The sequence below is a fragment of the Ovis aries genome, chromosome 20, assembly GCF_016772045.2.
Source record: "Ovis aries strain OAR_USU_Benz2616 breed Rambouillet chromosome 20, ARS-UI_Ramb_v3.0, whole genome shotgun sequence".
Classification (NCBI taxonomy): Eukaryota; Metazoa; Chordata; class Mammalia; order Artiodactyla; family Bovidae; genus Ovis; species Ovis aries.
The window spans coordinates 5423862-5434547 of NC_056073.1; the positions used below are offsets into that span (position 1 = coordinate 5423862).

Here is a 10686-nt window from a genome sequence, read left to right on the forward strand (position 1 = left end):
CTTATTACAGTAATTGGCACAAAGTCTCCCAATACTATATGTTACTTCAGTTGGCAGACATCCAGAATGTGGAGAGGAACTATCTACCAGCTTATCTTAGCCTTATGGCATTATGTGCTCAATTCCTCCAAATTCTCCTGTTCTAAAACTATGCAAGTTAAAATACTTTTAACTGCTTTGTCTGGTTCCTGTGACAGAGACTGTTAAACTTGTAGGTAGGTTGATACAATGGGATTGGATTTGCTCAGAGGCTTAGGAGCTTGAGGGACATGTATTGCTTTTTGGCAATGATTGTTAAGAGCAACTGCATTTTCCAGCTCACTCTTCTCCAATCATGACCACATAGAGGCTGTAAAACAACTTGACCCCAGATTTTAAAAAAAAATTAAGACTTAAAACAACTAACATTATCCCATAGCTTCTACAAGGTCAGGAATCTGCGAGAAGCTTAGCTAGATACTATCTCAGAATGTGTCATTAACTCAAGCTGGTGAGGGCCGGGGAGGATGCTGTTGGTATCATCTCAAGGTTCAATCTGGCTGTAGGATTCACTTCTAAGATCATGCATGTGGTTTTTGTTAGCAGACCATGTTTCCTCTATGGCTGTTGGCTGGATATTTCAGTTTCTTAACATATGAGTTTCTCTCAACAAAGCAGCTTACTTTATCCAGAGCAAGAAATCCAAGAGCAAGAAAGTGAACACCCAAGATGAAGCTATGATCTTTTATAATGTAACCTTGAAGGTGACATACTGTCACTTCTGCTGTATTCCCAGAAGGCAGGATAAGGATACTCTCATTCTCTGATCTTCAGCTATCATGTCTTTGGCACCTGGTTTTATCAACATTCTGAGTTCAGACACAAATTAACCATACTTACAAAACTGGCATATATGTAAGTATCTATGCTGCTGGTCACCCAGATCACTTCTGGCATGATATGAAAAGGTACAACACAGGGTGTGAATACTGGGCAATGGGGGGATGCTGGGACCCCACCTGAAAGTTAGTTTCACAGAGGCTGTATGGAGGCTGTATGCTGAGGCAGTCCATGAACAGAGGGAATATCTGGACCTTGAGTCACTGGATACGAGGGACTCTCCAAGCCACATTAGATGTCAAACAGATAAGAAATGATCTTCTGTAATGCTAACCCAAGAAGAATTTAGGATTCATTTGCTAGTACGGCACAGCCTACTTTTTCAGACCAATAAAGCTCTTCACATAGTTATGTCTACAGAAAGAGATCATGATGATTGAAAGAGCTTCAAGCATTATGACTTGTAAGAGTACCTTCTTATTTTCAATTAAGACATTGGATTTATTTACTTATGCATGTGCAAGTTTTGTGAAAGTGAAAGTGAAGTCGAGTCGCTCAGTCGTGTCTGACTCTTTGCGACCCCATGGACTGTAGCCTACCAGGCTCCTCTGTCCATGGGATTCTCCAGGCAATAGTACTGGAGTGGATTGCCATTTCCTTCTCCAGGAGATCTTCCCGACCCAGGGACTGAACCCAGGTCTCCTGCATTGTAGACAGACGCTTTACCTTCTGAGCCACCAGGGATATCTGGTTAATTTGAACTCAGAATGTTGACAAAGCCAGATGCCAAAGACATCGAAGCTGAAGATCAGACAATGGGAGTTAGTATCCTTACTCCGGCTTCTCGGGATACAGGAAGCTGGCAGGATTTTCCCAAACTCACACAGATTACAGGGAGGTTTCCATGTATTCAAACTTTTAAAATGAATTCAAATCATTTCAGGGACCTAAAATTTTCATTAAGTAAGACCTACTTCATTAGATTGTTCTGAAGAATAAGTGAAGCATTATATGTAACAATGTATTCTGTGGAGTAAAATAATATACAAATGTCAAACATCATTCATATGTATGTGATATTGAGAGCAAATTACTGTAAAAGACTCAATGTAATAATCCGAAATTATTTTCAAGAAGAAAGTACTTATTCATTCTGAATAGTTTTGGTTTTTGTTTCTAAGGAAACAGTTCCAATGACAAAGGAATTTCATGCTATTTAAATATATATCTAGATCACTCACTTGATTAAGAGATTATCTCTCATCAGGAACAAAGATGAAATGAATAAATTCAGTCCTGAGTCAGATATCTTAGTGACCGTTCATATATGTCCTGCATTTCATACAACAGCCTCTCAAAATGGTCCACTGTCAGTGTTTAAAGGTCATTTCATGTGTGATGCTATGGGTAAGGCCTCTTTGGACATGTGCAATGCCATTGTGCTCTAGGAACACTATTATGTGATATAAGTGTTGACTTACTCAGTCGAATCTATACAAACTTACGATTTTGAAATGATTCCATAAGAATATGATTTTTTATGAAAAGTAAATTTTGTGAGAAGGCTTGAAAATGAAGGGGAAAAAAAGATCAAAAAGATCTTTGGATTATCTGAGATAGTAAATGTTTAGGTCCTTGGTCTTTAATGGTATCTAAAGACAGCACCTTCAGTAACAAAATAATCCTTGGTCACAATTATCTAATATTTACCCAATGAGTCACCCCCCTGAACAGGCAAAAGCATTTTTGGCAGCACCTATTTTACCTTGAAATTTTCTCTTGCAAAGTAACCCTAGCCTGACCTTGGTTAGCTTATCAAATGAGCTCATCCTCCGACCTGAAGGACTGTGGTCTAGCAGAGGAATAGCATGGCAACCGGCCAGCACAGCTCCATAAATCGTCTGGAGGGCACCCACCTCAGTAGCATTCTCTTTCTCTATTTTCTTTTCTTTTTCTTGGTCAGGGACAAAGGCAGGAGGAAATAATGGAACACGGGTGGGCCATGGAGTCTGATCAATCCATATTGGAAGCCTAGTGCAGATGCTTATTGTCTGGCTAAACTTTGGTACAAGGAAAATACCTTTCTGAATTTCATGTTTCTTGTTTGTAAATCAAAGCTATTCACCTCCTTGCTATGTTTGTCATGAGGCATCAAGGAAATACATATACTCATGGTGGAACCTAGCTTCCAGGACCTGGTATTCTCAATAAATATTCTTTATTTTCCTTTGCAATGAGAAGAGGCGTTGGAGAGAAATAAATACCCTTCAGTTTGGATGGATCTGTACACGGGCTTCTCCAGTGACTCAGTGGTAAAGAATCCACCTGTAATGCAGGAGACACATGTTCAGTTCCTGGGTCAGGAAGATCCCCTGGAGAAGGAAACGGCAACTCACTCCAGTATTCTTGCCTGAGAAATCCCATGAACAGAGGAGTCTAGTGGGCTGTAGTCCATGGGGTGGTAAAAAGAGTAGAGAGGACTGAGTGACTAAACAGTAACAAAGAGTCTGACAACCAGGTTAAATTAAGTCAGAAAGAGATAAATATCATATATTGACACATATGTATGAAATCTGGAAAGATGATACAGATTATCCTCTTTGCAGGGCAGGAATGGAGACATGGAGAGAATGGACATGACGACATGGTGGGGAGATGAATTGGGAGAGTAGCATTGACATACCACCACATACCACCATATATAAAACAGATAATGGAAACCTGCTATAAGCCACAGGGGCCTGATCCCATCCCTAGAGGTGGGATGGAGGTAGTTGTGGAAGATTCAAGAGGGAAGGAATATATAAATATATACAGCTGCCTCACTATGTTATACAGCAGGAACTAACACAACATTGTAGTTATCCTTAAATTAAAAAAAAGATAAATGAATTTTTTAAATGCACTTTATTTCACTTGTCACATGTCATTGATTGGACCTCACCAGTGAGCCAGCAGAGCCGTTATTATTTAACAGAGCCCTGAGGTTAGAAGGTATGTCAGAATTCTAGAAGAAGGATGAAAAGATTATCTCACAAGGAAATAACACCATTGGTGGATATCCCTGAAATCTGAGGAGCTGAGTAAGATTCAGGAACTTAGGAATGCTAACATAACTGCACTATGGAAGGATTTGGAAATATGCTTTAAAATATGAAATTAAACAAAAACCCCTCACATAAACATAGAAAGTACTTGTATGCCCTAACAAAATCAAGAAAAAAAAATTGTAAAAGTTGACGTACTTGTATTTGAGTGTTAGATTCAGCCTCTTTTATAAGTTGGTATTATTTTCATTTATTTCATTTTACTCATCATTTTTTTTTCAAATAAAGAAAGAACCCATTCCATTTCGATTATCAGCAGCACATGTTATCTCATTACTGTCTGCCCATGATAAATGCTGCTGTTATCTATGAGACAGTCATTTAAAAAGTTATCACTGAGATTCTGTTCAAGTAAAAAACATGATTTATTTTACCTGGTAAAATTAAGTGGTTATGATATTAGGAAAAATGTGAGGGTATCAGTTTAATTCTTCTCCAGGTAAGCATGTTTTGCATTCTGTAACTAAAGTCAAGTTTAAAGCTTAGTGGCTAATCTTACTTTTATGGTCACTATTCATGACTTCTGGTCTCAGCAGAGATGAGTAATGTATCACCTCTAAGCTCTTTCTGCTTCCTGTGTAAGGAAAGGTGGGTTCTAAAAGACCCACAGAGCTAAGGTGGGCTTTAGGATAAGCAGAAAAGAAAGGTCTCAGATTTAGGAGCAAAAGAAACTTGCAACTTTGAAACTATGCCATTTCCGTGTCTAGGGCAAAGGATTAGCAGCTCTGTAAGAAGCAATCCTATTAAATGTATTTTCTCCACCTACTCAGTTTAGTATAACTCTTTTGGATACATTTCTTAACAGGCAGTATGCTTTAAGTCAACATATGTGTGTGCATGCTCTTTAAAAACGCCAATACAGCTAGACCAGCCTTAAAAACTGAGTGAATGGAACCTAGCGCATACAAATGTAACCAAGATAAACTTACTGTGATGGTTAGGAATGACTGTCACACAGAGGTGGCAAGGCAATGTTAAGCAGTTAGTATGATGCGATAAACATCTGGGGGGGGGCGGTGAGTGGGTGGAGCTGGGTGGGTATGCCAACGCCATGCTACTAACAGCTTCTAGGAAAACACTCAATTGAGGAAAACACCAGAATAGAGGCCATGAAGACTTAGCAAAACTACAGACTGGTTATGGAGGCAGAGGATGATTACTAACCACACCAGGGAGAGATTTCTAGTGAGGATGAAGGGATAGAAATTGGCATTTAGTGTATACTGTGTCCAGAAAAAATATATATGTGCAATCCTCTATATATCTATATATAGGATATTCCTGTATCCTCACAGGATTTCTACAATGCAGGAATTATTTTTCATTTTGCTTTTATTTTTATGTGTAGTTTATTCAAATATAGTTGATTTACAATGTTGTGTTAATTTCTGCTATACAGCAAAGCGATTTATACATATCAATACATTGTTTTTCATAAGCTTTTCCATTACAGTTTATCATAGGATACAGTAGCACTTTGTTGTTTATCCATTTATATTCAATAGGTTGCATCTGCTAAACCCGAACTCCTAGTCCATCCCTCCCTCAAACCCTCTCCGCCTTGGCAACCATAAGTCTGTTCTCTAAGTCTGAGTCAAGTCAGTAATTATAAACAATAATTTTCAATTGGGAAAAACAGACTTGGGGAGTTTGACAGTTTTGCTAATGGCCACACAAGAAGTGAGATGCATAGCTGGACTGACGTCATTTGTTGAATGTTCTCCTCATTTTTCATATGAAGATGACAACAGGGAAGACAAGAGTACTTCATGTGAAAACCATACATTCGAATGCAGAAGTAATAGAAGCAGAGAATTACTCCTTTCCTTCAGATATTTAAAACCTGAACTGACTAGAACCTGTCTCTCCATCCAGTTTCTACTCAAGGAATAATAGGAATGATATTTAAAAAATATTCTCTTGAGTGTTCCCAAGAACCTTCTCCCCACAAACACAGGAATTTTAAAAAACAAAGCATTGCTCTATGACTGATGCTGAAGCTAAAACTCTAACACTTCGGTCACCTGATGTGAAGAGCCAACCCACTGGAAAAGACCCTGATTCTGGGAAAGATTGAAGGCAGAAGGAGAAGGGGACGACAGAGGATGAGATGGTTGGATGGCATCACCAACTCAATGGACATGAGCTTGAGCAAACCCTGGGAGACAGTGAAGGACAGGGAATCCTGGTGTGCTGCAGTCCATGGGGTCTCAAAGTCAGACAGGACTGAGCAACTGAACAGCAACAACAAGCATTGCTCACGATGTACTGGTCTAATAACTGAATGCAGCTACTTGGCTAAGTACAAGATATATTTAGGAATAGGTTATATGTGACATAATCTTGAAGATAGTGGAAAAACACTACCTCCAACAAGAAACCAAGAATCCCCTTCCTTTCTAAGACTTATAATTCTATAATTAGACATATGTATGTTTTTATTGGGCTTCCCAGGTGCTGCTAGTGGTAAAGAACCTGCATGCCTATGTTGGAGACCCAAAAGATGTGGGCACGATCCCTAGGTCAGAAAGATCCCTTGCAGGAGGGCATGGCAACCCACCCTAGTATTCTTGCCTGGAGAATCTCATGGACAGAGGAGCCTGATGGGCTATGGTTCATAGGGTGCAAAGAGTTGGACACGACTGAAGAGACAGCACACACACACGTGCATGTTTTTATTAGCATGTGTATAATCATGAAATTGCACGTAGACTAATTTTTTTGCCTGATTTTTGAATGACTTTTGTCAACATTGTTTCTAAGAAACTGCTTATTATATCGGGAAAGAATCTTCCTATGATGGAGAGGATATATAATGAGACAGGTACCATGGAGAGCAGAAAAATAGGTGGTATGATAGTGATGTTGTCATTCCGTTCACAAAGGGACACTGTGGGAGTAATGACTTCTAACTGATTACATTCTCTTTGTAAGTTCAACAAGGTTGAGATTTTCCAAGTAGTCAGTTACATGAAAGTACAAGTGGTAAGTGGACCTGAAGTCAGTGATTACATCTGCTGGCTAGGCTGTGGTATTTCACCTTCATACCTAATGTTGCCTCTTTATCTTGAATGAATAATGTGACTTCTTGTCCTGCCACTCTGCATAAAATGACATACAATGAGGGAGGAGGGGCAATCTAATCTGTTTTGCAAATTTGGCACAGACTTCCAAGAGCAGGAAGCTGTCTGTGAGTAATGATGCTTCTCATTTGCTTAAATGTCAAACTTCAACCTCATCAACTTTCAGGGAATATGTCAGTAAAGAATATGGGTTTCAGTCCAGCCAGAGAAGATTTCAATGTTATCCAGTCCTGAAGAAAACAGCTGTCAGTTTTTTGAAAACAGGGTGCTTTTTGTACGTCTTTTTTGTTTGTTTATTTGTTTTAAGCTGAATAAAACTGGCCGTTTTGGCACTTAGGGATGTGGACAGCACTCTCTCCCTTGGTGTTACCAAACAAGCAGTCTTACTGTAGAGATGTTTCCTTATTGAGACTAAAACACTCCTCAGACTAGCCAACACACACCTCTAAACTATGCAATTAGGATAAGAAGATAATGCATCACAGGTCTGTGCAAGCTAGAGTAACATAACAGCAAAAAGAAGCGTGATTTGTAACCATTCTGCAAAACGTCAAAATTTTACTGCAATGCAATAAAGTTCCTTTCTGTGTGGGTGTCTGTTGGAGAGAATGACAGAATAATTAACCCTTCATGGTAATTTATTAATAGTGGACTTAGATGCAGAGGAGAACAGGAAATGCTTTCAATAGGCTTGCAGATACCAGGAGCAAAGAATTCATTCTCTATATACTTTCTAAATCTAGAGTGGAATAACAGTGGAGAATTCTGGACCGAGGTCATAAGAAATGGAACCAAATCTGAATCAAGTTCCTTAAAAACTCATTTCATTTCTCTAAGTCTTGCTTCTTCTGTCAAATGTAGGTTACGCTTAGGTTTAAGTGAGAGAGCATATGTGAAGGTGTTTGGCACACAGTAGGTACTCAATAGATGTTCAATTTTGATTATTCACTTATCATTATTTGCATAATGCAGTAAAATGTTGCTCTGCTAGCAGCCATATATCCTAATTGTTGTAGTTTTAAGGATAGATAACAAGAAGGGAAACAAGAAAAGCATAGCATTGTGATGAACAGATTTATCCTTACAACAGATAGCCCAAATAATGTGTATTTCCACCTCCATCCACCTAACTTGCATCCGCAAAAGATTTCCTTTATGTTTGCCTTTAAAAACACCAGCAAAATTAAAACAGGCTGAAAAAACATATAGACAGGGCCAACTAAAGTTTTCAGAGGGTTCTTATCTTTCTTATCAAATAATAATCTACCAGTTCTAAGCAAGGCCTTTCAGTCACCTATCAGCTACTCTGCCCCTGAATAGCTGAGGGACTACATTGGATGCTTCTTACCAGACTGACACCCTTGGGGAGAGAAGGTTGAAATCAAGCTGGTGCTGAGAGCCTAGCAAGTCTCTTATCAGCCTCCATTGCAGTTACAAAGTCTATGTTTTGGACTTCAGTGCCTCCCAGCCTATTCCACCTCACTCACCTTCTCCGCCTTTTTGTAATCAAGAGCATCTTCTCCTAGCCTGGCTTCTCTCTTGTCATTTTCCACAGAGATTCCCTCCACACTGCCCTCTGCACTTAAACACCTCCCACTCTCTCTCCATTCATCAAGGTAGACGCTGCTTCCATTCACAATTCATGTGCAGTCCACCCTCCCTTCCAAAGCTGCTTTTTAAAAAAAAGTCAGTTTCCAGCTGCCCTAATAAACTCCATCGCCACAGCCACCATCTCGCCACTGCACTCCCCCCTCCCCCTCAAAAATTGTGCAGAGCTGTAAAGTGGGCGAAGAAATGTGTGTTTACATACAAACCTAGACAGAGAGAAACAGTGAGAACCTAGCGCTAAGCTTGGTCTCAGCTTTGGGGGGAAAAAAATCAGTGCAATTATTTCCCGAGCCTGGAAACGGAGCATGCTCTGGAAAATACATGCGTACCGTAGATAAATGAATGAATGGATGGGGTAGATGGATGGTTGAATGATCGCGATTGCCCTGGTACTTTTCTCAGAGGCCCCTCCTCCTTCTTGCTTGCTCCCAGCTGCATGGGTCCCTTTTAATTCAGCTTCTGTGCATGAGTACACCTCCCTACTTTGCCTCCGTCCCCACTCCCTGCACTTTCGTTACTACCTTTAGACAGAGCCTCAGCCCTCTCTCTCGCCAAAGGACAGTGTACCGGGCTCACAAATCTTTTATGACTCCCCCAGCCCAGGAGAGCTTGTCCCTTAGGGACACAGCTTCGCATCCTGCTAGACTGACCTCCCTCCCAGGAACCCCCAAACACCCGGCCACGGCCACGTGACACAAAAATGATGACTGACTGCCCCCACACTCCGGCACATTCACCTGGACAGCCCTGCCCCTCTTCTGGCGCTGGGAACCCAGGTGATCGCAAAGGCAGCGCGGCTCCCCGCGCATCCCTGCAGAAATAAAGGATCACCATTCCAGGGCTCGGTCCTGGTTCCTAAAATCCGAAAACTTCTGTTGAAAATAATAATAATAATAATAATAACCCCACCCCAAGAGCAGCGACCTCTTTGTGTGCATCCCTGCGGGGAGGAGGGGGTATTGACAGCCCCGGGCGCATGGACGTGGTGGCCCCCGCGGGGGCTGCCCGGAGCGACACTCACCCAGGACGTTCCCAATAAGCGCCACCACGAACACGATGATGTAGCCGGCGATCAGGACCCACTCGTATTCTTTGGGGTGGAGGTACTCCCTCCACAGGTACCGCAGGAATTCCTCGTCGTCATAGTCGGTGGGGTTTAAAAAGGGCTCTTGAGTTTCATTCAGCTCCGGAGCCGATGACCAGTTGCGACAAGGGGGGCAGTCCTCCAGTTTGGTGCCGGACATCCCTGGCTCCAGCCCGGGTCCACTCAGTGCTGCAAGCGGCTCGGCCCCTGCCCCATGGGCGCCGCGCTCTGAGGCGGGAGGAGGCGCGGACCGGCTACCAGGGGATCCGGAGCAGAAAATGACGTGAAAAGTTATGGAGCCAATGCCTCGGAGTCTCGCGCCCACCGGGCACCCCGTGCGGCGGCGGCGGGGCTGTCTTTGCAGGAGATGCTGCACCAGGAGGTAGCGAGGCTGAGCATCCAGGGACCAGCGGAGGCTGCAGCAGGGACACCAGGAGGGGACGCTCCCTGGGCTCCGACTCAATGACTCCTGGTTCCAGCGCAGAGTCCGCAGCCCACAGCCTCCTCCCGCTCCCAGGGGAGCTAGGACTAAAGTAGGGGGAAAAAAAATCATGAAAACGATGTCAACCTGTGTCTCCGTGGGTTCCATCTCCCTCTTTTCTACTTTTTTTTCCCCCTCCTTTCATGTCTCAAGTGTAGATCTCTGGACATGAAGCCTGGCAATAGAGGGTTAATATAGGATGTGCCTATGTTTTTGCGGGGGACACTTAAATAGATAGGGATGAGGGGCAGTCACTGTGTTCCTCAGGTTGGGGGATACAAAAGCCGTTTCAGGCAACATTTGCTTGGCTTTGCCAACGTAGCACTTGCTGCATCTTTGAGGTATCTCCTCCTCTCCTTCTCCCTGCCCCTCAAATGAGCTGGAGATCATTTTTGAACTGAAGGATATACCTATATAACCGGAATTGGCCTTTGCAACAGCAAGTGTCTTGTGAAATATGGCAGCAAATCCTTGAGGGACAATAACTCACAACATTAAAGGGAT

General features: G+C 42.2%; 1 protein-coding gene across 1 annotated transcript; it reads right to left on the reverse strand.

Annotated features, from left to right (window-relative positions):
• Positions 1–5249: 5249 nt before the first annotated feature.
• On the reverse strand, positions 5250–10022 carry LOC132658279 (orexin receptor type 2-like). The gene has a single exon (XM_060403560.1). The coding sequence runs from the start codon at positions 9859–9861 to the stop codon at positions 9445–9447; it is 417 nt and encodes a 138-aa protein (XP_060259543.1). The 5' UTR covers positions 9862–10022; the 3' UTR covers positions 5250–9444.
• Positions 10023–10686: the final 664 nt, after the last annotated feature.

Bases quoted from the DNA above. Each gene is read 5' to 3' on its own strand.
- LOC132658279 (XM_060403560.1), bottom strand. From the start codon at position 9,861: ATGTCCGGCACCAAACTGGAGGACTGCCCCCCTTGTCGCAACTGGTCA.